Below are 25,908 nucleotides of genomic sequence, written 5' to 3' on the forward strand. Positions count from 1 at the left end.
TGGATCACTTGAAACATCTGAGATCTTCCAGCTTTATGTGATTTTGTTCTGCCCTGTGGCATGTCTTATCTTTCCTGTGGCCAGAGTAGTTTTATTTTACTGCCCAGTCTCATTATGACCTCAACAGAGAGCAAGGTGGAACAAAGAGCAAGTGATCCCTCAGAGCCTGGGGACCCTTCCCCAGATGGAACATAGCTGGAAAGAAGAGCAGACCAAATTTGAACACTGCTTCATGGCAGTTTGTTTTTGTTGTATGGATGTGGTAACTTCTCTAATCTAGGGATTATAACAGTAAATTTGCTCACTTCAAGTTCTTTTCTATTCCCTGAGTTATTTCAGTTTCATTTTGAGTTTGCTTATTTTGTATATTCCTCTTGATCTATCTTCTTTGTGCTACTTATTTTCTAAATGTGGAGGGAATTTGCTTCTCTCTTCATAAGAATAGGAAAATAAGGTATTTTCCCTGGATAGTTGGTTTCCCCTGTTATATTTTCCAGGATAATGCAGAACAGCTGCTATATGTGTGGGAGCTTTATGCACATGGGCCAGACTTGGCAACTTTGCTTTAGAATAAGGGAGAAGGGGCAGTGGAGCAGAGGTAGGCAGAAATGCCCAACCCTTCCCTCCCCCACAGCCCAGAAATGAGGCAGTGATGGAATAGCTGACTGGAGAGGTGGAGAATAGAATAAGTGCTCTTAGACCCAATGTTACACAGTCTGAGACCTGGAGAGACTTGAAGTTCAGGTACCAGAGAAGAAAATAAGGACAGAGTTCCTCAACCTGATACCTGAACTAAGGTAATGGGAGGTGGGAGGAGCTGAGAAAGAAAGAGGGAGAGAAAAAGCACATAGGCTCACTCCTTTAACACAACTGGAAAGAAGATCAGAACAAATTTGAACACCAGAGTAGCAGTGGGGTCACTGAAAGACATCAAGCCATTTAACCCAACTTGTGGACAGAAAGCCATGCCAGATATGGTAACCATTTTATGAAGCCCACAATTGGCCAGCCACCCTAGAAGAAATTAAATCAACATAGCTTCTCCCCATATTTAGGTAGCAACAAATATAACCAGAGGGGTAACCCTGCAGTGGGATGTCACAATATTCCCTGTAAAAGGGATTTGTAGAGGGATTGCAAGTAGTTGAAAGCTGCTGAAACCCCCTTCACCTCATAGTGAATAAGAAGAGTTGAGTGGAAGATACCCACCCTTCAAAGAACCAGCTGAACCCAGCACTCTCCACAGCCTTTGTGGGCGCCTGTGTAGAGAAGGAGTGAACCTGTACAATTCATGGTGATAAGAAGTGAGAGCTCAGAACTGCACAGGAAAGTAGTCTCTGTTCCAGGCAAGAGAGGGGTATAGCACCCATGATTTGTGGCTGCACCCAGTAGGAGTTTCTACATGGGTAGTACAGCTCTTTTATTCCCCAATAGTGGAGGGGAGCAGTGCCCATGGTTCACAATTGGCAGTGGGAGCTAGAACTCAGGTGAATCAACTGAGTCTCTTTCACAGCAATAGGGTTAGTGCTCCAGTGATCAGAGTTGGTCAGGGTGATGCTTCTGCACCACAGAGCACCCACAGAGAACCCACAGCTGCAAACCCTTTGCTTGCAGACAGCAACCAGACTTTCTACTACTTTGAAGAGGACTCTGTGAAGGGAAGCAGGTGTGTAGTGACTTGCAGCAGTCAGAGTGACAACATCCAATCCTGAGGTCCAGCACACAACAGAAATATCCAACAGACACAGCACTGCACACTCCAAGCATTCAACCTCAGGCCCTTGGGCTGACAACTAAGAACCAGCTGGTGGAAGGTCCATAGCAACTAGGGGAGTAGCTCCATGCCCCAACACTTCTTGGGGGATCCAAAGTCAAAGAGTGATGGACACCTTCTAAAAGTCCCAAATCCTGATGAAATCCAGATAAAGACTGCTTTAGTCAACTTTTTTGCTGCTGTGACTAAGACTTGACAAACACAATTTCAGAGGAGGAAGTTTATTAGGGGGCTCATGGTTTCAGAGGTCTCAGTCCATAGTCAGTCTATGGGCTCACAGTGAGGCAGAAGATTATGGCAGAATATATGGGGAGGGAAGCAGCTCATATGATGATCAGCAAGGAGAGAGAGAGAGAGAGAGAGAGAGAGAGAGAGAGAGAGAGAGAGAGACTGCTCTCTCCAGATGCAAAATATATATGCCCCAAATACTTCCAAAGCCCACCAGCCACATCCTACCTGCCTTCAGTTACCACTCAGTTGACCCAAGGGATTAATTAATCTCAGGGATTAATTCATTGATCTAGTTAAGGCTCTCAAACCCAGTCATTTCTCCTCTAAATCTCCTTGCATTGTCTCACATGTGAGTGTTGGGAGGAAACCTCAGGTCCAAACCATAATAAAGATGCAATAAGAATATTCTTCACATTGGCATGGTTTACTACAAATAGCCCTAATGTCAACTTCATTTTTATTTGATATTTGATATTGTGCCCTCAAACCATTTGATTGTATTTCTTCTAAAAAAAAAAAACAAAACAGGAATTAGAATCATTCAGTTTTCCTAGCTCAGGCTTATATTCTCCTCTTAACCCCTCTTTTCCCTCTTATGTTACCAGATACTGCCTCAAATTCCGCTCCCACCTATCTCTTCTTTCTGCCTTGATATGTATTATTATTTTATATCTTTCTTTTTCTCTCTTCTTTGACCCATTTTTTCTCTCCTCTCTTTTCAACCCCTATATAATGTAATAACAATTTTACTATACTTAATAACTGATTTTTCAATCTATTTCAGAATTTTACTACATGTTTATGCCTGGATTAAAAGAACTGTGAAGAACTGTATCAAAGAATTTTGGGGTTTTCCTCAGGTTAAACAGTATATGACTTTGCTCTGAAGTGATTATAGAAAATAGGGTTCATAGTCTTCTCTTTAAATAGTGCTAACAATGGGGACAGCAGAGGACATACATTGAGGCAATGCCTGAATATTTGTCCAGCTCAAGGCTCTTAAGAGAAAGAAGCTTACTAAATAATCCTTTGCATAAAATAAAAAGTGATAATCATCCCTATATGTGGGATGTAAGCAGTTTGAAAAAGCAAGGGAACATATCACCCCAAAGAGCCCACAACACATCAACAATTGACTCCATGGACACCACAGTGGAAGAACTATTGGAGAAGAATTTTAAAAGTTCATATTGAAATGTTCATTGAGCTAAAAGATGTAAGAAATGAACTTAAAGATAAAATGCAGGAAGTTTCACTTCTTTTCAGCAAAGAGAGAGATTCTGAAAAAGAACTAAATGGAAAACCTGGAAATAAAAACTCAATAAATCAAACTAAGAATTCAATGGAAAGCATCACCAATAGCTCTGACCACTTTGGAGATAGATTTTTCAGGGCTTGAAGACAAATTATACAGTGTTGAAAATAAAATCAGTAATACAGAGAAAATGTTGAGACCATGTCAGAATATTCAAGAAATCTGGGATAACATTAAGAGACAAAATTTAAAATAACTGAGGTTGAAGAAGACCCTGAAATGCAAACTATAGGAATGCACAATCTTTTCAATGAAATATTTTAAAACTTTCTAAATCTTAGGAATAAGATAGAAATCCAAATACCAGATGCATATAAAACTCCAAATAGGCAATAAAACCCGAAGACACTATAATGAAAATGCCTAATGTACAGAATAAGGATAAAATTTTAGAAGCTGTAGGAGAAAAATGACAGGTCAAATTTATAGGAAAAACAATTCATATTTCAACTGATATCTTGACCCATGCCCTAAATCCAGAAGGGCTTGGAATAATATATAACAAATCCAGGAAAAAAATGGTGGCAACAAGATTGCAATATCCAGCAAAATTATCCTTCAGAATTGAATATGAAATGAAAACCTTCCATGAAAAAAAGAAACTAAAAGAATGTATAACCACTAAGTCTGCATTACAAAACATACACAATGAAATATTTCATGCAGAAGAAATGAAAAATAAAAATAAAAATCAGCATAGGGATGAATTTCACTAGAATTTATTCAATTAGAGTCAAGTTGATTTAAACTTTAGAAATAAAAAAATGACAGAAAGTAAAGGTCATCACCCTGTAGCAATATTGAATTAAATGGTGTATATTCTTCAATCAAAAAACACAGATTGGTAAATTGATTAAAAAACAGGACTCAATTGTATGTTGTTTATAAGAGACTCACCTTGTAGACAAAGACATTCACAGACTTAAGGTGAAAAGATGGAAAATGATATACCATGCAAATAAAAACAAAGAAAGCAGGGTAGCTGCTCTCATATCAGACAAAGTATATTCAGGCCAAAATTAATCAGAAGAGACAAAGATCACTTCATACTGGGAATGAACAGAAGTTCCCCATCTAGAAAATGAGCTCAGTGAGCCACATCTACACACCTGGACACTTGCCACTCAGTGATATCCCTAAGCAGGAGGAGTTTAAGTACAGAACGTCTCTGGGGAAGGCAGCAATAGAACAGCAGAACAGATTAAGGAAAAATAGGCTCAAACTGATTTTAGCTCACCATGACTGAAATCACAGGACCTCTTAGGATCTTGTGGAACTAATCCAAGTGAGAGGCATGGGTTATAATGTGGACTGGAGAAGGTTCAAACTAGAAATAATGGAGATTGTACATTAGAACAGGGTAGGGAGGGGAGTGGCAGCCCAAGGAGGGGACTCAGACACAACTCTGACAGTGACTGTGCTAAGAGAGATTTCTCATTTCATTTCTCCTAACAACCAACCCCACAGTGGATTTAAGTATTAGCTCCAGTTTATAAATCGAAATTTGAGGTTCAGTGAGATGATTTCGAGTCCCAGCTTGTGAAGATGCCCCATATTTGCTCTCAGAGGGAGCAGACCTGACTCCAAATCCTAAGGCACTTCTAGCAAGGAGAGTACTCAGGGCCTACCCCTCTCCTCCTGAACACAGACCTTGCTGTAGATGGAGAGGTCAAAGAGAGGTCATGGATCATGAAAATTCTTCACTAACAGCAGAGGGTCACACATAGCTGAGATATTAATGCTCCAAAGTGACTCAGTTGGAAGAGTCCTGAGGGATCGGAGGGAGGACCATCACCAAGTTGTTAAGGAGGGTCAATCTCAATTTCCAGAAGGTCAAAGAAGCCAGAAATTTTTATGGCAAAAGGAAAATCCTACCCAGCCCCTTCCCCAGTGACTTTGAAATGCATTCTGGCCCACAGAGCTCCATAGACTGGGTTTCTAGCCCTGACCGCCAAAGAGTGATGAAGGCTGGTTCCCTGTTTCTCACTCCTTGTCTCTGCTTTCTTGGAGAGCCTCAGGGGCTTTAGAAGACTGGTTGCCAGGCTCTGATACCACTAGAGGGTGCTGTTTCCTTTCTCAGCTGAGACATAGGGTCTAGCAGCCAGCATAAGGCATGCTGGTTTCACCAAGAATGTCTGCAACAAGGAGATGCATACCCCTCAGGGGCAGTATGATTCTGGAGAAGGAGCTTCAATCTGGGGTCAAATGCCAGCTCTGCTTCTTCCTTGTGCTGGAGCCCTTTGCTGTTTTCTCTGACCTCTCACCTCCTCAGCAGTTCTCTGAACTCCCCTGAAACTCAGGCAATTATTCTCAGAGTGTCCATTTGGCAGCCTGCCTTCAATGGTTCACCAGCAAAGCCTCAGAGGCGATAGGCAGCCCAGGCCATTCACAGCCACCCAACAAGGAGGTGGTGACAGTGTCAGTTAATGCCTGCACAGAGGACAGGTGTCCTTGGAGCTCCCTCTTGGAGTCCAGTGGTTATTGGACAGGATATATTCTCAGTTTACACTTCTGTCAGTCACAATTACAGTCATGGTCTGTTAAATGTATTCCTCCCTACCTTTTTCAGAAGCTGCACTGTGTGTGGATCTGGGCTGAGCTCCTGGGACAGAGACAGCAATGGTGCCACCACCCACAACTCCAGGGGCAGCTATAGAAGGTTTTATGGGGAGTTGTGCACGTCCAGTATTCAGGAGATGCATCGGAAGTAGATCTTACCCTCACAAGGTCCTCTGAGCACCCATGTGATTGTTACATGTGTGTCTTGGGAGGAAAAGGTGTTAGTGTATTCAAAATAGGAGCAGCCTTTGTAAGTAATGCTGTTCTATTTCATCTGAGTTCTGTGTCACCTGGTTCCAAAGGAGAAAAGGAGGCATTCTCATTTAATCCTCATTGCCACAACCTTGGAGGCCTTGCCAGGATCTACAAGGCCCCTGGTTGTTCTACTTGCTGCTCTGGAAGTTCGTCTCCTTCCCTCGCCTGCTGGCTGACACTGTGCAGCCACACTGCCCTTCCATAGACTTCAGTGGGTTCCATGCCTCTGGCGGACCACAAAGGGCAAAAACCTGTGCCCTCCGCCTGGTCCTTGTGTTTAAAGTGGACCCATTTCCCTACAGCATCCCACTCCCTGGAATAACTTTTTGTGTACTTGTCTCTTGTTTATCTTCTCCTCCATGATGACACAAGCACAGGGATTATGTCCAAGCAAGAGATCCAGGCTCTAGGAAGTCTGCGGCTAAAATTTCTGAACGAGTTTATGAAAGGCACATCTTCTTATGCCCATTTCATGGATGGGGAAATCAAGGTTCACAGGGAGAAGGAGTACGTGTGCTAGAAGCCATGCAGTTCCAGTCTGTTGGCATGAAGGGCTGGGTGGGTCCTGCCAGCACCGTTTGGCGTGCAGGGCTGCAGTCCTGGAGCTTGAGGTTCGCGGTGGGTGCGGCTCCGGGAGACAGCTGAGAGTTCACGTGGGCAGGCGCTCGCGGCGGCGGCGGTGGCAGCGCGGGCCGGCCGCTGCAGTGCTGGCAGGCTGTGGCTAAGCTGGAGGCAAGGAGGTTAAGCTCCGCACTTGGACAGCGCTTTGGCCCCTGGAGAAGGTGTAGTATGCGCCCCAGGGCCACGTATCCTGTGGGTACAGGGACCGCAGCGCAGCAGGGGCGGGGCGAACCATGCCGGCATTGAGCCTCTTGGAAGCAGAGTTTGCTGCTCGCTTTTGCTGGGGCTGGGCTTCAGGTGGGCTTCCTAGAGCCTGAGGCTCAGAGCTATACAACCCGGTAGGGGGAGCCATCCTGCCTTGCTGAGGACCTGGGCCCCAGAAGTGCTTCAGTCTCCTTGCTTGAGACCTGGGTGTCCTGGTACCTGGAACTGTGACTGCCAACAGAAGAGGTAAGGAGTACACCTGAAGTGGCTGGGCGTTAGGAGATAGTAGCTGTTTGTTGAGATTGCTGGAAACAAGACAAACCTCCTTCTCCATTCTTACCTCCCTGGGAGACTAACATTGTTTTGTTCATTAGTTTTCCACCTCTGTTTGGGAAGACAGGCTACATTGCATTTCTCTGGGTAAGTGGGGTTGCAACTTTTCCCATGTTGTCTTCAGAGCTGCCTGGGAACTAAATTCACAGCATTTTGTTGACCTTGCAATATAATCTGCCTCCCCTCCCAGAATTGCCATCCCTTAAGGTGTGTCAGGACTTCCTGAGGCTCTTCGGTCCCCGCTGGTCAGGGCCACCCCAGCTGCCCTGGGGAGTGTATGTGATCACCTGGAGGAGATCCCAGAGTTGAAGGTACAGACTGGAGGTAGCATGAGGAAGGAAGGAAGAACAGGTGGGAACTTTGAAGACACAGATAGTGGTGCTCTCATTACCCTTCATTCCTGTGTTTCTCCCCCTGGCAGCTGTACTCTTGGACTCTACCATGTGCAGGAGGCCTCCCAGGATCCAAACTGCTGGGAGGGAGACACCTCTAAGGACGTTATTACATTAGAGACTGATGGGGAAGAACCAGGGACTAGAGAAGGCTGTGCTTTCCTTGGCGCCCCCTGGTGGACACTCCCCGCTAGTGTACTGGGACTCTAAGCTAGCGTGTGGGGACTACAGGGCAATGGACTTTTGGCATGCTGCCATTCTCCCTGACCAACAGAGGCCCTGGGGCTTCAGGAATGCTTTCACTCTGAGTTGAGGCACATGGTAGTTCCTTCAGGTGCTCACTTGGGTTCTGAGCTCCATGAGTGGATGAGATGTTCATCTCCAATTGTGCCGTGCCACTTTCATGAATCAGTTTGTCTCTTGCTTTGGTACAAACTCCCCTTTCCTCCTTTAAAATCTCTCTATATTTAGAGAGGAGACAAGGAGCCAGAGATTTCAGAATCAAACTGACCAGGGTTCCAGCTTCAGCTCTGTTCCTTATGAATTGTGGGACAACAGCCAGGACTCTTCATTTCACTGAGCTACAGTGTCCTGTTTTTTAACATGGGATTGATTTTAGATGGAACCAGGTGAATTTATTAACTTTATACATGCTCAAACATGGTCATATACTGAGAATTTTATAAAAAGGCTTCATTATAGGTCTGTGGTGTGAACTAGCATGCAGTGGATGGCAAGTGAGAGCTGATGTCTCCTCTACTGTTGGTCTCCTGGGAAAGCTCAAGCCTTCCAGGGTGAGGAGAGCCCCTCCCTCTTTGTGGTCTCTTTTCCAAGATGGGGAATAGGCTTGCGTGGTTGCTCTCCAGCTCATTCTAGGGATGCTGAGGTCTCTTAGGTAGGGTTGGTGGAATAGTGGGGAAGGGAACTAACATTTGATCAGCACCTACTATGTGCCAGGTTGCTCTGGTTCCAAAATGAGGAACTATACTCTCTGGCAGGTGGCTAATGAAGCTACTGAACAGGGGCTCGTCCATCCAATTATACTCATTTGCTCAAAGAACCAAGATGGAGACTGGAACCAAAAGAGTGCCAGGAGTGGGGGCCCAAGTCCTATATGTTCCCATCAATCTCTTCATCCTCTGGCCTGGGAGGGAGCCAGACCATTCTGCAACATGGGTATTACTTACCTTTCACACTGTACAGCTGAGGAAACCGAGACGAGGAAAGTTTAAGTGACCCTCGCGTAGGTACCCTCTCATAGATGGCAGAGCTGGGATTTGAACCCAACTCAACCATGTATACTGCTGGCATCGAGGATCATTGGGCAGTATGCTGCTCTTTTTTCACATAGCTAGATGGTTGTAACTATGTTATAGAAGATATTTTTCTTGACTCCAGAGGCCCTGAGGTGACCTGAGAATGAGGTCTATAGCCCCTTCTTTGGTGTAAAGGCCCCAGCTGCCAGGTGATCCACTCCCTATAGTCAAATGGTCTCACTCTGGTCATTCCTAACCTTAGATTCTTTAGTTCCAATTGCTGAATCTGGAGCTGTGCCATGATAGCTTCCTATAAGGCCCTGGGTATACCTGGATCCCTCCTCCTTCCTAATCTGGTTCTTTTCAGGCAACTCCCTCATGCATCACCTCATCTCCCAGCACATTCTCTGAAAAGTCAGCTGTCTTGCTGACCTGAGGTTCAAGGATTGCTGCTGCCTTGGCCCTGGAGTGTGTTTCTGGAAATCTGCAATCCCTGTGTACATAGGGCCCCTCCAGGCATAAATTTGTGGCGTCTGCTCCAGGATGGCTCTTCCCAGCCTCTAGAGCTCTAGGGAAAGAGGCAAGGACCAACGGATAGTTTCACTTTCCTGACCCCCCAGTCTTCTGCATCCTGCTTTATTGCTCTCTCAAGCCCTCTGTCCTGTCTCTAGAAGCAGATAAAAGGGCTTAATGACTGAGTTGTGGCATTGGAATGGTGTGTCCTTGCCTACTTGTGACTTGCAAGTTAACGCTCCATCAGTTCTCTGGAAAAGGAGCTGCAAGTCCTGCTGACTCCCAATGCTGCCTTCTTCAGAGCTCTTCTTCTGTCATAGCCTTCTCCACCACCCTTTTCTGTGCATTCAAATAACCTTTCTGGAATGCATGTGGCTTGCTGTCACCCCTTCAGTGGCTTACCTAACTTCCCTCTTACTTAGCATTCTCTCTCTCCAGCCTCATCTTTTACAACTCCCTTCCTCCCACCCTGGCTCCAGTTACTTTGAGCTGCTCCCCAGAGGCTCTGCTCTGTTGCACTCTTTTCTGCTGTCCTCTGCACCTTGAATTCTCTCCTCCGCTTTGTCTATTTGAATGGGTGACTTGCCTGCAGTCTTTGAGCCCAAGATCAATGACACTTCTCTCATCTCCCTGCTCTCTGCTCCTTCTCTCATCTCCTAATTCAGAGGCACCCCATACATACTGGTTTTGACAATAGCAATTTGGTCTTGAGGTCCATCTGCATTCCTAGAAGTCAGTTTCTGTGGTCTGGTGTGGCCATGGCTATATGAGTCATCTTTGCAGCCCTTGTTTCTAGACTAGGGCTTGGCACATGTAATTTAGTAGATGAATGAATGAAGCAGTGATTGTTTTCTGATCCTTCCCTGCCCCTGCCTAGTAACTCCCCTCTGATCATGCTACAGCCGGTGGTTTGGATTTGCTGGCATTGCCCCTCACTGATGACCTAGTTCTGCTCTGTCTAATGGTCAGCCAGATCCTTGGGTATTTGTCCCATTTGCTGCATCTGAGGCCAGTACATCAGTGGTAGCTGTGGCTTACTTCATGTGTTTGATCATGTGTACTTTATTTTGTCATGTTTAACTCCACATGGCCCTTATGCTAGTAAATCATGGTGCTGGCAAAACTATCCTGCTTCCTGAGATCTGGAGCCCAAATAACCAGACTATAAGCTGTCAGGAAAATTCCTGGTTTGACCTTGTAAATGATTCACTTATATAAATCAAATAAGGTTTATTTCTGTAAGTCAAATGTACGTTGAGTGACATTTATGGCAACTGACAAATAGCTACTGATCTCTGGTTAATTCAGTCTTACTCTGTAAGAATTACCTTTAGAGCTGGGGAGATAGCTCAGTTGGTAGAGTGCTCACCTCGCAAGCACAAAGCCCTGGGTTCAATCCCCAGCACTGTAAAAAAAAAAAATTACCTTTAACTTGGAACTTGATCATGAAGAAGATTAGCTATGTTCAAAACTAGACATAATTGATATGTGGGAATTATCGAACATCTCAAATAGAATGTTCTGCTATGAATAGTGTTTGTCAAAATAGGACCTGGCAATCACGGGCATCAGAATCCTTTGGGACACTTGTTAAAATACAGATTCCTGGGCCCCATTTCAGACTCACCTAATACATTCTAGGGTAAGGGGTCCTGGAACCTGTACTTTCAGTATGCCCTGGAGTAATTTTGATGTTTAATGAAGGTTGAAAACTGTGAGCCTGTGGGACTAATGATAACTGGAAAACCTGTGAACCCGTGTGGTAAATTGTATTGATATATATTGTGATAAAATGGGTGACTTTACATGTCAGAATGTCCATCATTCTGACAGGTTCTAGAGTACAAGTCCCAACTCAATCTTGACAGAGGCCCCTTTGCTGGGGAGGCCCCAGGGAGAATCAACAGCCTGTGGTAAGGCATGGAAGTGTGGAACAACTGGTGTATTTAGGAAATGCAAACTGCATCAGGTGACTTGAGATACACATGGTGAGGGCTCCAGGGAGAGTGATGAGCAGCCCGTGTCCTTGGCCAGGACTGTGTGCACACATGGCGGCAGCAGAAAGAAGGTGGTGTGCTGTGAGCTAGTCTTTGCATACCTGAAAGTCATCACCTTTGCCAAGTGTCACCTGAGGAATGAGACTGGCAGGTCAGGTAGGGACTGAGACCAGGAGGGTGCATTTTATGTTGACTTCCAAGGAGTGATTCTGTCCTAAAGGGCATGAGGTGACATGAGAAACTTACATACTTATTGTGACCAGCAACATTTACTGCTGTCTCCATTTGGATAAAGTGCAACAAAGGGTAGAATTCAGTCCCTGAACAATTCTGCCTCTGAACTCCGAATACAATTCTCTAACTGGTATTCTAATTCAAAAGAGTATCTGCAGCATTAACAAACATCACACAGCTTTATCACGAATAGAATGAAATGACTATCTGTTTTACAAAACTAAAGTCTAATTGCACTTGCCAAATGTGTTCCTTGTGGAAATTTTTTTAAAGATAAAATTCTGTTGTTTTTCTTCTGTTTGTGTGATGCTATTTTACAGCTAAGAGATTAGTAACTTTCCAATTTCAGAAAAACTTGTATAATGATCATTAAATTAAAATAAATAAAGTTGTGCCTTTTGACTTAAAAAAAAGAAACAGACTTGATTCCTAAGGTCACAGGGAATGTGTGGAACAAATTCTGGCATCAGACAGACCTTGGTTTGTATCTGGGTCCCATTACTGTGTGAGTAAGTTGCCTTGCTTCTCTGCATCTTAGATTCCTCGCCAATGAAATGGTTTGATATCCACCTTTCAGAATAAACTAGCTAACATATACAAAACACAACACGTGATCCTCAACATGCAAAAGCACTTCCTACAGGGTAATGTTTATTAGATGCCATTCTCTTCCCTTGAGCCTTAGGTGATAGCTCCTGTTGTCCCAAGATGATACCCTTGGGGTGAAGGCAGCCAAGAACCTTCTCCCTGGCTCCATCTCCTTCCTGGATTCCATCTGGAGGCATGATCACTGAGTCCCTTTTGTCTATTGGCCTTGCAGGTATCACGTGTGAATTTGGCCCCTTAGTTCAAGAGATCCTGGAATCTTCTCACATTTACCATGAATACCTCTCGCTTCCTGGCCTTGGTCTTCCCAGGATCCTCACCGGGTAAAAACACAAGCAAATTTGATGGTGTCCTATACAACTTCTCTGACCACTGCCAGGATTCTGTGAACCCGATGGCTTTCATCATCACCTTCTACAGCATTGAGACCATTGTGGGGGTCCTAGGAAACCTCTGCCTAATATGTGTGACCATGAAGCAAAAAGAGAAGAACAATGTTACCAACCTTCTAATTGCCAATCTGGCCTTCTCTGACTTCCTCATGTGCCTCATTTGCCAGCCACTCACTGTCATCTATACCATCATGGACTACTGGATCTTTGGAAAGGCCCTTTGCAAGATGTCAGCTTTCATCCAGTGTATGTCCGTGACAGTCTCCATCCTCTCACTTGTTCTTGTGGCACTAGAGAGGCATCAGCTCATTATCAACCCAATGGGCTGGAAACCCAGCATCTCCCAGGCCTACTTGGGAATTTTGGTTATCTGGCTCATTGCCTGCTTGCTTTCCCTGCCTTTCCTTACTAACAGCATCCTGGAGAACATCTTCCACAAGAACCACTCCAAGGCTCTGGATTTTCTGGTGGACAAGGTGGTCTGTACTGAATCCTGGCCCCTGGATGACCATCGAATTATCTATACCACCTTCTTGCTACTTTTTCAGTACTGCATGCCCCTGGGCTTTATTCTGATCTGCTATGTGCGCATCTACCAGCGCCTGCAGAGGCAGGGACGTGTATTCCGCAAGGGCACCTACAGCTGGCAAGCAGGGCAGATGAAGAGAGTCAACTGGATGCTCATGGCAATGGTGGCTGCCTTTGCATTATTCTGGTTGCCCTTCCATGTATTCAATACCCTGGAGGACTGGCATCATGAAGTCATCCCTGTATGTCACAGCAACCTTATCTTCTTGGTGTGCCACCTGTTCGCTATGGCCTCTACCTGTGTCAACCCTTTCATTTATGGTTTTCTCAATACCAACTTCAAGAAGGAGGTCAAGGCCCTAGTGCTGTCCTGCCAACAGAGTGCCCCCTTAGAGGAGTCTGAGCATCTGCCCCTGTCGACAGTACACACAGAAGTCTCCAAAGGGTCTCTAAGGCTGAGTGGCAGGTCCAACCCCATTTAACCAGGTTCTGGACTTCTCTTGGCCACGTTACTTGCCAGGCCTTTCTATTTAGCTAAGTACACATGCTGCAGGCTTGAGGGGGCATCCCATCAATCCTAGATTTCAGGTTCAGATAGTCTGGCAAGAGCCTATTTTTACTTCGTGTGCATTGTGAAGTATGACATTCAGATGGTTCAGCTATTTGTTTTTGGGAGAATTCTGAATCCAAATTCTACAGGTCACAGTGAACCTTGTGACTTGAACTGCAGGATGCCAGAGCCGGAGATGTCTGGTTATGACAGGAAGGGTTCATTATAACTCAGCACCAGATGCCTGGCCTGGGAAACCTTGAGGTCACTGGAGTGAGGGAAGTAGCACTTGGAGATAGAGCTCTGACCTTTCATCAACCCTTTCCCTCTGGGAGAGATGATGTTTTTGCAGATGTGCTTTGCAATTGGTAAGGATTCCATAGATGCAAGGCAGTGGAATTACTGCTGTAGCATTAGCACATCCAGCTGAATCCACCTGAATAGGATGGATCCTGGCAGTCGTAAGTCCTCATGGCCCTCTGAAGAAGGAGTTTCACTGTTCACAACCTACTCCATTCTTTTTCTCTTTCACTACATTTTCTACTTTATATGGACATTAGTTTGCAAGTATCTCACTTTGATGAGATTGTCAGAACCTTGCTAACGACATTTGTATTGCCATAGAGCTCATATCCTCAATGCCTAGAACAGGCTCTGACATAGGGAGAGGGTTCCAGAAAAGATTTCCATTATAGATCAATGGTAAAGCTGCCACTTGCCACTTGCTGCTGAGTGTTAGATCACAGGCAAGTGCTCCATACTCTGATCCAGCATGGAAAGGGGTCAGGTCTCAGGTTACTACACCCACAGTCTCTCACTTGCCCTTCCTGACTTCACAAGGAAGCAGGACATAAACTCTGTAGCCCTTCCTTGTGCTGACCCACTACAGAGGTCTACAGTCCTTAAGCCTATGTCTAGAGCCTCGTTCATCCTTGCCTTGACCACTGAGACAAGTTGCCCTAGGCCATGGTTCTTTCAAAGTGTTCCCAGGACATTAGCATCCCATTGGCCTTTAGCAGAAGTAGGGTCAGGGATTCCTGAGTCTCACTTAATAAAGCACTGACTGGCAAAAGCAGGGGAGATGGAGAAAACAAGTATGAATATCTCCCTCATGGAGGTCAAGGTTCAGTTCCCTTGATTCTGAACCAGATTCAATGATTGTGTGTGTACCCTCAGCCTCTTCTTACATAAAAGGACATATCAAGATTGTTCCTGGGCCACCTAGGATGGGATGTCCCAGCCTGACTCTTCCTACTTAAACCTAACCAAATGGACTTGACTGAATACACCATGGTTTCTTGAGGCTGGGTGTTCAGTGTCAGGGCCCTCAAGGATTCTCAGTGTGAGAAGACCAGCATTGGCCCAACATAGATGATTTATCAAAGGGTCAGGCAGTAGCAGACCTGAGCAGTCACATGGTGTCCTTGGTCCTGGGCTCTGCAAGAACCTGTGCAACTGACTCTTGAGACAAGTATTCTTTGAGTCATCTGTTTCCTTCCTGGAACTTTCTGTCTTGTCTCCATTTTGGTCGCATCTCCCATTCAGTTCTTTTTTTAACCTTTATCCTGGATTTTGAGGTGATATCTTGAGCCATTCTTGGACACAGCTTGTGCTTGTCCTCTGGTGCCATCTGCTGCTGACTGTTTCATGTGACCATCTGTCAGAAAAGCCTAGACACTGGCATCCATCCTGGCAAGAAGTCATTTTTCAAGCTCTCCAAAGAATTGAGGGCCACAGCCTTCTCCAGATACCATAGAAGTACCTGAGTTGATTTCTCTTTATCAATCTCAATGATGCCAAAATGCTTGGGCACAAAAAATGCTTTAGGGTATTGGCACACTTGGAGACGGGGGCACCAGACTGAGTATCTGAAGGTGCTTGGTATTAGGAATTGGGTGGTGGGTGGAAACCTCACTGAACATCTTCTCTGCTCCTCTTCCCTTGCTTAGTGTGTGGCACAGCCCACCTGGATGGCTATTTCCTGTTCCTGGTTCCCAATAATCCCAGTTGCTTGGATACCTAGACACTTGGTACTCAAAGTATGGTCAGAAGACTATCAGCCTCTCCCTTAATCAGAACTTGTCAGATATGTCAAATTCTTGTTGCCATTCCAGACCTACTAAATAAGAATACACGTTTTATCAAGATTTTTGGCTTAATTTCATGCACATTAAAGTTAAGAAGTTTTGCTCTAGAAACAGATTAACCTGAAACTTAGGGTTACTGGGTGAGTACCTGCAAACACCTACTCTGGAATTTGGAATACAGCTGTGAAATCTTTGTTTCAGACATGTGTCTTTAAACCTGTTATTACTGCAAAGGTGACTCACTTTTGGTTGTTCATGTCATCTCTGGCTGCATGTGAATGTGTTGTTTGTGAAGCCTTTTCATTCCTTACCAAATGTGTATTTGTGTAGTTACATTCAAAGGAAATGTGCCCATTTGTATTCTGCTGTTTCACCTAAAAATGTATCAACAGTTTTCCATCTTGCTAGGTACCATTTTTGAAGTTTGGAAATTGCATCTGTGAAGGTTGATACCTCTCACCATCTCTCTTTAGCTCCAGAAAGGACAGATAATTGACCCTTGCCAACTGTAGTGGGAGTTAACCTTCCTATAGAGGAGCATCATGGTTGGGATTGGACTGCCCACAAAGACTGCCTGAGAACCCTCAGAGTGCAACACCTATCAGAATCCATGTTGTGAAAGTTAAAATCTGCCTAACTCTAGCCCTTCCTTTTTAAAGCAATGTTATTGACTTGATTTTTTTCCTTTAGAAAATAATCACATTCTTGAAAACATGCAGTATATACAAAAATAAAGTTTTTTTAAAAGGAAATCGTCAGTAGTTCCACCATCCAAAGATAATCACTATTTATATTTTGATTATTCATTTTTTAAAGTTTGTATATGTATAATTATGTATGCATGTCTTTTTAAAAATATGATTGAGCTCATATTGTGCATATATTGACATTCATAAATAATTTTAAAAAATATTTTGTCTTTTTTTCACCTTTAAAAAGTTTCAGTTGTTCATTTATTAAGTAAATACATCAGGTGCCATGCTAGCTGCTGTAGATACAGTGGTAAATAAAATAGACATTGTCCATGTTCTCTGGAGCTTAGAGCCCATCAACTAGATGTATCTTATTATGTCCTTGATCATCAACCATTATGCCAGATGGAGAGGTTTCTAGACGTACTGCATGTAGTTCTGTGATGAACATCTACATAGAGAATGTTTTCTGCATTTGGAATGTTTTCCTTAGGGGTGATTTACAGAAGTGGAATTGATAGGCTAAAAGACATAGAAATTTTCATGGCTATTGATTTCTGAAGGGGCTGGAACAATTTCTGTTCCCTGACTAGTGTTAGTTTCATTGTTACCCTGGCTACTATTGAGGATTTCCCATTGGCTAAATGTACCTGTCCTGAATTACCTAGCCTAGGATGTCACATTTCCTGTCCCCAGGTTCCACCAGGCACTGTGGGCACTGAGTTTCCCAAGGCCAGCTCCTGTCCCTCTGTGGTCTAACTACCATTTAAACAGGGATACTTGAACATGAAAGGAACACTATTAATAACCACCCTGGGAGGACTGGCAAAACCGTCCCAGGAAACTGAAACTTGAGGTCATCCTACTGTAGATAAACCCAATCTCTTTACATACATTGAGTTTTCATTGTCTGGCCCCACCTACCTTTACAGGTTTTTGTTTTTATATATACTGACCCTATCACAGGGTCTAATCACAGTGAACCTGCAGTTCCTCTGCATACCTGGGCTTTATTCTTTCTGTACATTTTTTCCTGCCATTTCTACCTCCTCACTCCACCCTACCCTCAATCTTCTACCAAGTCTGTAATGTCCCCCTCACCTGTCTATGTTGCTATAAATCCTACTGCACCTTCAAAAAGCAAATCCAATGGCACCATTCATTACTGCATTCATCCAAAAAATATTTAGTGATAGCTTATTATGTGTCAGGCACATGGTAGATAAGACTGAAAAGATTCTACTTTTCATGGAACTTTAATTGATCTAGTGCAATTGTAATAACTGGTTCTAGGGATGGGCACAGAGTGCTGTGCTGGAGAGTTACCCTGTTATGTATTCAAAAGAAGCATCCACCATCCCACAGATCTCCAAGCTCCTTGAGAGCAAAGCCCAAGAGGCCCATCAAACATCCCTATGGCCTATCATATGCCCTAGGATAGTGCAGGCTCTCAACCAACATTTGTCAAGTGAATAATTAATTTTAAAGAAGCTTATTTATTTAATCTGAAGAGAATTTTCTAACAATTAGTTCAGGATTCTCCATGAACTATGTAGGACCAATCAATGGTGAACCTGAATTTCCATTGATCTTTGAGAAACCCCAGCCCAGGTAGGTTGCCCTTCACCTGTCTTCTGGGGTTTGAGGAGAGTGCTTGGGAGCATGGCTGTGTAACCATGGCCTGGAAGTTCCTCCTTGTTTAAATGTCACCACTTACTTAAAATCCATTCCCTCCAACTCTGAAAACAGTTTATCAGGGTAATTGTATGCCCAGCCAAAGCTCTTAAAATACATATGCTTTCATTCATAAAGCTCTGAATGAGGCATTTGATAAGTCATTCTTCTGACTGACAAGGAAATCAGGCTGAAAATAGGGCACATTTTCAGAACAAAGAGCTCCAGCTCACTGATGAAAACCCTGAGATACCATATTTCCCTTAATAGGGAGTCTGCTTTGTGATGGCCAGCTGCCTCTGCCACCTTGTAAATGTCATATGTAGTCCCTTCTTGGTTTTGTGTGGGAGGTTATCCACTTGGGCTTTCCTAAAGAGAAGGCCTCTTTTAAGTACCTTCTGTTTTATGAACTGATCATCTCTTCAACCCTCATACCTTCAGCAGTAGGAGATTGTATCTTAACTCTTCACAACAGGTGTTAGCTGTGAGCACTGGTCTCTCCCCCATGTTGCTGGGCACTGTCAGGGTGTGCTGCCCTGTGTCAGTGGGGCCTCAGCAACTGGGGTTTCTCACTGATATATTTAACTATTCACAGCAATGGCCCATTCCAACTTTTGTCTAGTATATAACTTTAAAAGAAATTTAAAATGCAAGAAGGAAAGCGAGAGTTTCTAGAGCAAGCTATGAATAACCTGGATATGAAGTTAGATACACTAATCCTTCATTATTCTCCCTGTATCCCAACATCCTGCTTGTTTGGAAAATTGCTTCATTCCACCATCTTGAGTCTTGACTTTCCAGAAACTGTGCTCATGGTCCCCATTTTCATCTCTCTGGAGAAACAAACATAAAAAAATATTCTCTTTGTATTTAAAACTTCTCCTTTTCTTGAGTTGATACTTAAGACAACCCAGTGGAACTCCCACTTAACTTGAGGGTGAAGGATTGCTGTCCAGTCTCACCTCCCAAGAGATTTTCTGTGCAAACTTGATATGCACTCATTTAACTTTTCCTAAGTCTTTTTGATCTTTGGTTATAAAGGAGCTAGTGTGAACTCTCAAAAGAGTGCAGGCTTTGGAGTTTGGAGTTAGATATGCCTGAAGTCTTAAAAGGTCTTTCTCATAATGTTTCTTTCTTTTTTTTTTTTACATTTGTATTATGATACAGTGTTAGACCTAAGCAGGAAGCCCTCTTAAAGGGTTCAGCCCCCAAATTGTGATAATTTAGGTCTCTAGAATTCAAGGAATGGAATGGTTGGACAATGAAAGTGTGAGATGGTGGGGAAGAAACAAGCAGTTCTTGAGTCACAGGGAACTTTCTTGTGGTTTGGACATATTCTTATTAAGGACAGGCCAATTTCCCATGAAGGCACATATGGTCACCAATTCTCCATGAACCGAAATTTTCATGACTTCCACAACTGAAAACGAGTTAACTTTTTATTCAATTCCAGTTTGAAATGATAAAGAAAAGCCTCCAGATGGTCAGGTTTCAAAACCTGAATTTTTAATGGAGGCAAAGGAGAAGTACAAAAGCATGGCAACCTTTTCTCATGTCAAGTGGTCTGAGGGTATGATGGGGGAAGAAATTGTTTCCACAAGGAGGCTGAAATTTGGCAATAATAACACAGAGTTCATGGGCAATTTGAGAGGGTTAAACAAGGTAGTATCTTTATAGCATAGGGCCTCTTATCCATGGTAAATGTATAAACCATTTGTCCAGGCCTAATAACAATAACAATGGGGTCTAGCCTGCTAAACCCCTTATCACTCAGGAAGGAAAATCACCATCAGTTATTTCAAGAAAATTTCAAGCAAACACTTGTGAACTTGTTATGAAATTATTGTCTAGATGACTGCAAAGATGTAAAGACAGAATAGTAAGTTGTCACAGAGGGATGAAACATGGGAAGCAGCTTCCATCCTAAGGATAGGGAAAAAATGAGAAGAGGTTGGGCTCATTAAAATCGGGTGCTAGGAGAAGGGGCCTGAGTGTCCTGGGGTCTTCAAGGACAGCACCTTGAGGCTGGCTTTGGAGGTCTTGGAAAACTGCAAATGGGATCCCTGTGCAGCTGTGGGAAGGAGCCTCCACCTATGGAGGAAGGAGCTTCAACAGGTCCTGCTCCCAAGGGAGGCAGCAGAGAGGGAGGGAAAAGCCCTACCTTTCTCCAGCCTCACAGTTTCCCTACAGTGCCCTGTATTGGTAGACTCCACAAGGGAGCAGCTGACCACACAGAAAGGGGTTTGTAGAGACTCAGTCCTCAATCATGAAGTGGGATTTCTAAAGGGTGTTTGTTTATGAAGAATAGTAGCTTACTTTCTGGCAGGGCGCTACTCAAAGAAGACCTCTTTGAGCATTTTGCTCAAGGTCACAGAGCTGATGTGTGGTGCAGCCTTACATCCAAACCTTTAGTCTGTGGCCTACTCTCTGCTTGGCACCACATTAGGATTGATGAAGATAATGCCTGGCACAAGGCTCAAGCAGAAGCTGGGTCATTAGATTCCACGTTTAGTGGAAGCTGGGATGTGCTACTTCTAGGTAAGTTTATCTCATATCTGGGGCACTTTACCAGATGAGGGTTCCAATATATTTCCTTGGGATGTTGGAGTACTCCAGAGTTTCTGGAGTCTCCTGGTGACTTTGGGAAAGGGAATATATTTCTCATCTGAATCTCTCTTCTTAGATTCTCAATCTTGTGATATATTCTGAACATGCTGGTATAGCACTTTTTAGGGTCCAGAGTCTTCTGGTTTATCCTATTCTTTGTTGTATGACTGGGGTTTGCCAAAAAGAAGCACTATCAGGCCTTAGCCTTCAGACTTCTTTGAGAGTATGTCTTTTAATTAACACAGACTCTAGAGCTGTATGGTATGGTATAGCCTCTGGCCACATGGGTATGGCTACTGAGGACTTGAAATGTGATTTATCTAAAGTGAGGTGTGGTAAGTATAAATTTTATAAATTTTACCACAGTTTTAAAGATAGCATCCTCCAAAAGAATGGGATTGTGTCACTTTTTTAAATGTGTTGAAATGTAACATTTTAGATATATCAGGTTGAACTATAAAAACTAATGTCATTTTTCTATTTTACATTTAAAAAATAGATTATTTTTAGAGTGGCTTTAGGTTCCTAGCAAAATTGAGCTAAAAGTAGAAATATCCCACATCCCCCAACCCCCTCACATGCAGCACCCCCCGTCCCATTACCAAGATCTCCCTCCAGAGCAGTGCCTTTGTTACAATCTTAATCACACATCATAATCATCCAAAGCCCATAGTTTACATTAGGGTTCAGTCTTGGCTGTGACTGAGTTTGGACAAAATATAATGATGTGTGTCCACCATTGCAGCATTATATAGAGTATTTTCATTGCCTTCAAATTCCTGTGTGTTCCACCTATTTATCCTCCTTCTTCCCAACCCTAGCCAAGCACTGCATGTAGTTGGAATTATACAGTATGTAGCCTTCTCATACTGGCTTCTTCCAGTTAGTAATATGTACTTAAGTTCCCTCTTTGTCTTTTCAGGGCTTGATTCTTTAGTATTGAATAATACTGCATCTTTGGGATCTACTGAAGTTTGTCACTCACATACTGAAGAACATCTTCCTTGTTACCAAGTTTTGACAATTATGAATAAAGCTGCTATAAATATCCACATGCAGGTTTTTGTGTGGATATGAACTTTCAACTTCTTTGGGTAAAAATCAAGAAGAAATGTTGCTGGATTATATTGTAAGAGTATTTTTAGTTTGGAAGAAACTTCCAAACTTTCTCCCAAAGTGTCAGTGCCGTTTTGCATTGCCACCAGCAGAGGATGAGAGTTCCTCTTGTTCCATGTCCTTACCAGCATTAGGAATTTTCACTGTTCTGAATTTTGATCATCGTAGTAGATGTGAAGCCATTGTTTGACATTCCTTAACAATGTATGGTGTGGAGCATCTTTTCATGTATCTATTTGCCCCTGTACATCTTCTTTGGTGAGGTGTCTATTCAAGTCTTTTGTGCATTTTTAAAATGGGTTTGTTTTCTTATTGTTGAGTTTTCAAGTTCTTGGTATATTTTGGAGACAGGTCCTTTATCAGTTGTGTCTCCCGGATATATTTTTTCCCAGTCTGTGTTTTGCTTCTTATTCTTGTCATCTTTTTGTTCTTTAAATATGGTTACTAGATGATTTCTGATTACACTGTGACTTGTGTTCCATTCTTTGGACCGTGCTGCTATGAAGCCACTCACTATCCATGTGGTATGAAGTGAACAAGGAAGTCCTTTAAGCTTTCAGCATGTTGTCCACTCATCTCTAACTCAAGCAGCTGGGTCTTTACCACCTATGAGATCAGGGGGTCCATGGCTGTGGGCAGGGCCAACAGTCCTGAAACCTAGTCTTAGGGAGAGGTATATGCAGCTGGTGCACTTCAACCTCATTATTCATTGGCCCTTCCTCTGTGCCTAGTGTCACTGAGACCCCTTGCAAATGGACTGGTCCAAAACAACTTCAGTGTATGATGAGGAGTTTAATTACAGAGCCAGAACATTGGTGAAGCGCCATTCTCCATGAGGGTGTGTGAAAGGATATATTTAGGTCTTAACCAGGTAAACAGGCTAGGAAAAGTCAGAGGACACACATGAGCAATGGTGGGGTAGGGGGTGCACCTGGCAAGTGTAAGAACCTAAAAGGAATGGATCTGGTGCATTTGGGGATGTGAAGGTGGCTGAGGGTGAATCCAGATGGAGACTTGAGATGTGGTGTGTAAGTTCTCCCATCTCAGGTTAAGCAGTTTGGCTCTGTTATATAGGTGAGGAGAGGGCTCCAGGGGATTCCTGTGGGGAATGCCATGATTAGCTTTGAAGTTTGGGAAGCTGCCTGTGGCTGCAGTGAGAAGGAGCAGAGTGATAACTAAAGTGTTCAACTGATTCCTGGTTTCCTCTTTTCTCTGCAGGTTGGCCTCAGGGAGAAGTTCATCTCCTGCAGAATTCTATGGATGCTTGCTCTAGCTAAATCCAGAAGATGATCAGTCCTGGTAGGACACAGCTGGGACCCGGGCCCTTGACCACATCAGAGCATGGCTGCTGTTCCTTGACTATGTGTACTGAGCTGGAGAAATGAGGCAGATAACCAGATTTTTACACACCTCATTATAACTGGATTCCAAGTCCTGGTCCCACCTGATGAGAGGCTCTGCTTCTTTGACCATTATAAGCCCAAGGTCCAGAATCACTTTCCTGGAGTCTGACCTCAGCCCAGCTTAGTCTCTGTACATTGCCCTGGAATGGGTCAACATAGTTGTTCCTGAGCTTATCTCTATGGGTTTCTGCCAATAAACCCTGTTCCAGCAGGCAGTGTGAAAGTTGTCAAGCAATTTTTCCTTGTTTATGTAAGGAGTTTGGGGGCCTACAGCCATTTCCATGAAGTTTTGCTTTATTTTGCTAAGGAGAGGCCACTCTCATCCACAAGCATAGAGTCCTGTTGAATGCAGGAATCTGGAAGAGGATGAAACTATATAGGGAATCCTGATGAGGCTGCATCCTCCTACTCCTTCCTTCACTGTCCTTATCCTGGCCCTATAATGCATTTTCTAGGCATACTCACAACCCAGAAGTTATGGAGTTCTGTGTCTGGTTTTATATCCAGTGTTTGTCCAGAAGTGAGAACTGGCCATTCAAGCAAACTTGTTGAGCCTGTTGGCTGTCTTCTCATTGTTTAATGAGCTCTATGTCACCTCTTTACTCAGTGAAAGATTTGGAAGTTACTAATTGTCTCTGAGTCAAAGTGTTCAGAGTAATCAAGTTGGGTATTTAGACCAGAATATTTTCAGGAATCTGTGCTATCCTTAGAGCCCATTCCTTTATCTTTTTGGGAAATAGAATAATTTTGTAGACCCCTGGCATTTCAGAATCAAGCAAAACCCTTGATGACAGAATCTGTGCCAGTACCAACAGGTGGAATACCCAGTGTACAGTTGAAGGTCCATAATTTTTCATAAGATCATAGTCTCATTTTAATGAGCACCATCCTGATTTTTCTGATGGTTCAATTAGTTAATTTATTTATTAATGTTAATGTTAGTCATTGCATGTCAGAGCTGCTCAATTGACTGTTAAAGCCAGATAACAGCTTCATTGTTTCCAAATAGTACTGAACACTTACTGGCACATGGTACTAAATAATGAGCCATAAAAATACAAAATGTTGAGGAAAAAATGCGTAATGTTCAGTGATCCACATCATGGTATTGCCAGCCTGCCACTGGATCCTGCAGTTGGGCCTGGGTCCAGCCATGCATTCTGTGACACAGTCCCTGTATCAGAATGTCAGTGTTGAGCCTTCCCAGGCAGCTTCTTTAGGGAACTCTTGGCCTCCTCCTCCCTCCTGCTTTGCCTGAGCTGGCCTAGAGCTCAGGACTGGGCAGTGTCAAAGTGTCTAAGCCTTGGGGAAGTGACACATCCAAAGCACATGAGGATTCCTTCTTTATGGAGAGTTTATCCCATAATTTATGGCCTCACAGTGCCCTAGTCTCCCAGCATCCTCAAAGAGATCTGCACTCCTTCTCCCTCTTCAGTCTTTGTCATTGCAAGCTGCAACCTCAGTGAGGCACCATATTAAAAACCCATCTCATGACTTTGTCAATGCCCTTCAAAACCAAGTCCCTGCAAAGTATTCTATACTCACAGCCCCCACTCTCCTTTGTCCTTTATTTCTCAACTGGTGGCATTTTGACTTCTATAGCTGCTGAAATGACATGGTCATCAACACACAGTTTGGGTCCTTGTCCTCCTTGAACTTTGCAGCACTTCCTTCTTGACATCACCTCCTGAAATTCCCTTTTACATTAGCTTCACGACATGACTCCAGCCTCATCCTCTTGAATCTGTCTGTATTTTGTGGTTGGCACCTCTGTCTCTCATACATTGGAGACATGTATGAGAGACACGGACTGTTCCAGGGTGTGCCTTGGTTTTTGTTTCCCACTCCACATCCTTCTTGTGAGCAATTGCACATGTGCTTATGAACTTACTTGTCATTTACAGGTTTAAGGTTCCAGATTTGCAACTGTTCCACACCCTGTTTACTTGCTGACTGGACAATCATGGGTATCCCAAACATACTTCAAGCACGTCCAAACATGCATTTTGACTTCAACTGCTGCTGCAGTTGCCCTCCATAAAATCACAAGTGGCATGGTCATTGCCTCATGGTGGTGCCCAGGGGCTTTTAGGCATGTCTCCCTCTCCAGATGACTTTTCCATTCTCTTTGATCTAACTTCTCTTCTTAACTCCATTCTACCATATTCCTTGTTTTTGGTTCCTCAAATATGGCACATTTTGCCCAGCTTGGTGCCTATAAAATTCCTGTAATTCTTCCAATTCTAAGTTTATCTTACCTGGAAACTTTCTCTGGTTCCCCTACTTTTTGTCTGCATCCGCAGAACACTCTGCAATATCTCCATTAGTCCCTTAGGAAGTCTTGGAACTGGGAAGAAGAAAGGAAGTCTCTGTCTTTTCACCTGCCTCTCACCCTCTTAAGCCAAAGAATTAGACATTTGTCTCCTGGGCATCCATCAGCACAATACCTGGCCCAGAGTAAATATCCCACGAAAGGACATTGTGATGGTTTACACCATGAGGAACAGAAAAATAAATGTAGAAACTTGGAGATGAGTTGGGCCTCCAAGAGGGGAATGGGAAAGAGTCA

The 25,908-nt window shown here is 43.7% G+C and overlaps 1 protein-coding gene across 2 annotated transcripts; it reads left to right on the top strand.

Annotated features, from left to right (window-relative positions):
- Window positions 1–6,866: 6,866 nt before the first annotated feature.
- LOC124985085 (neuropeptide Y receptor type 4-2-like) lies at window positions 6,867–23,390 on the top strand. 2 transcript variants are annotated; one of them, XM_047553461.1, is made up of 3 exons: window positions 6,867–7,205; window positions 12,505–13,696; window positions 23,155–23,390. In XM_047553461.1, the coding sequence occupies exon 2, from the start codon at window positions 12,565–12,567 to the stop codon at window positions 13,690–13,692; it is 1,128 nt and encodes a 375-aa protein (XP_047409417.1). In that variant the 5' UTR covers window positions 6,867–7,205; window positions 12,505–12,564; the 3' UTR covers window positions 13,693–13,696; window positions 23,155–23,390. The 2 variants fall into 2 exon arrangements, with proteins under 2 accessions (XP_047409417.1, XP_047409416.1); XM_047553460.1 differs by lacking the exon at window positions 23,155–23,390 and having other exon boundaries at window positions 12,505–16,570.
- Window positions 23,391–25,908: the final 2,518 nt, after the last annotated feature.

Source organism: Sciurus carolinensis, chromosome 5 (genome assembly GCF_902686445.1).
Source record: "Sciurus carolinensis chromosome 5, mSciCar1.2, whole genome shotgun sequence".
NCBI classification, from domain to species: Eukaryota; Metazoa; Chordata; class Mammalia; order Rodentia; family Sciuridae; genus Sciurus; species Sciurus carolinensis.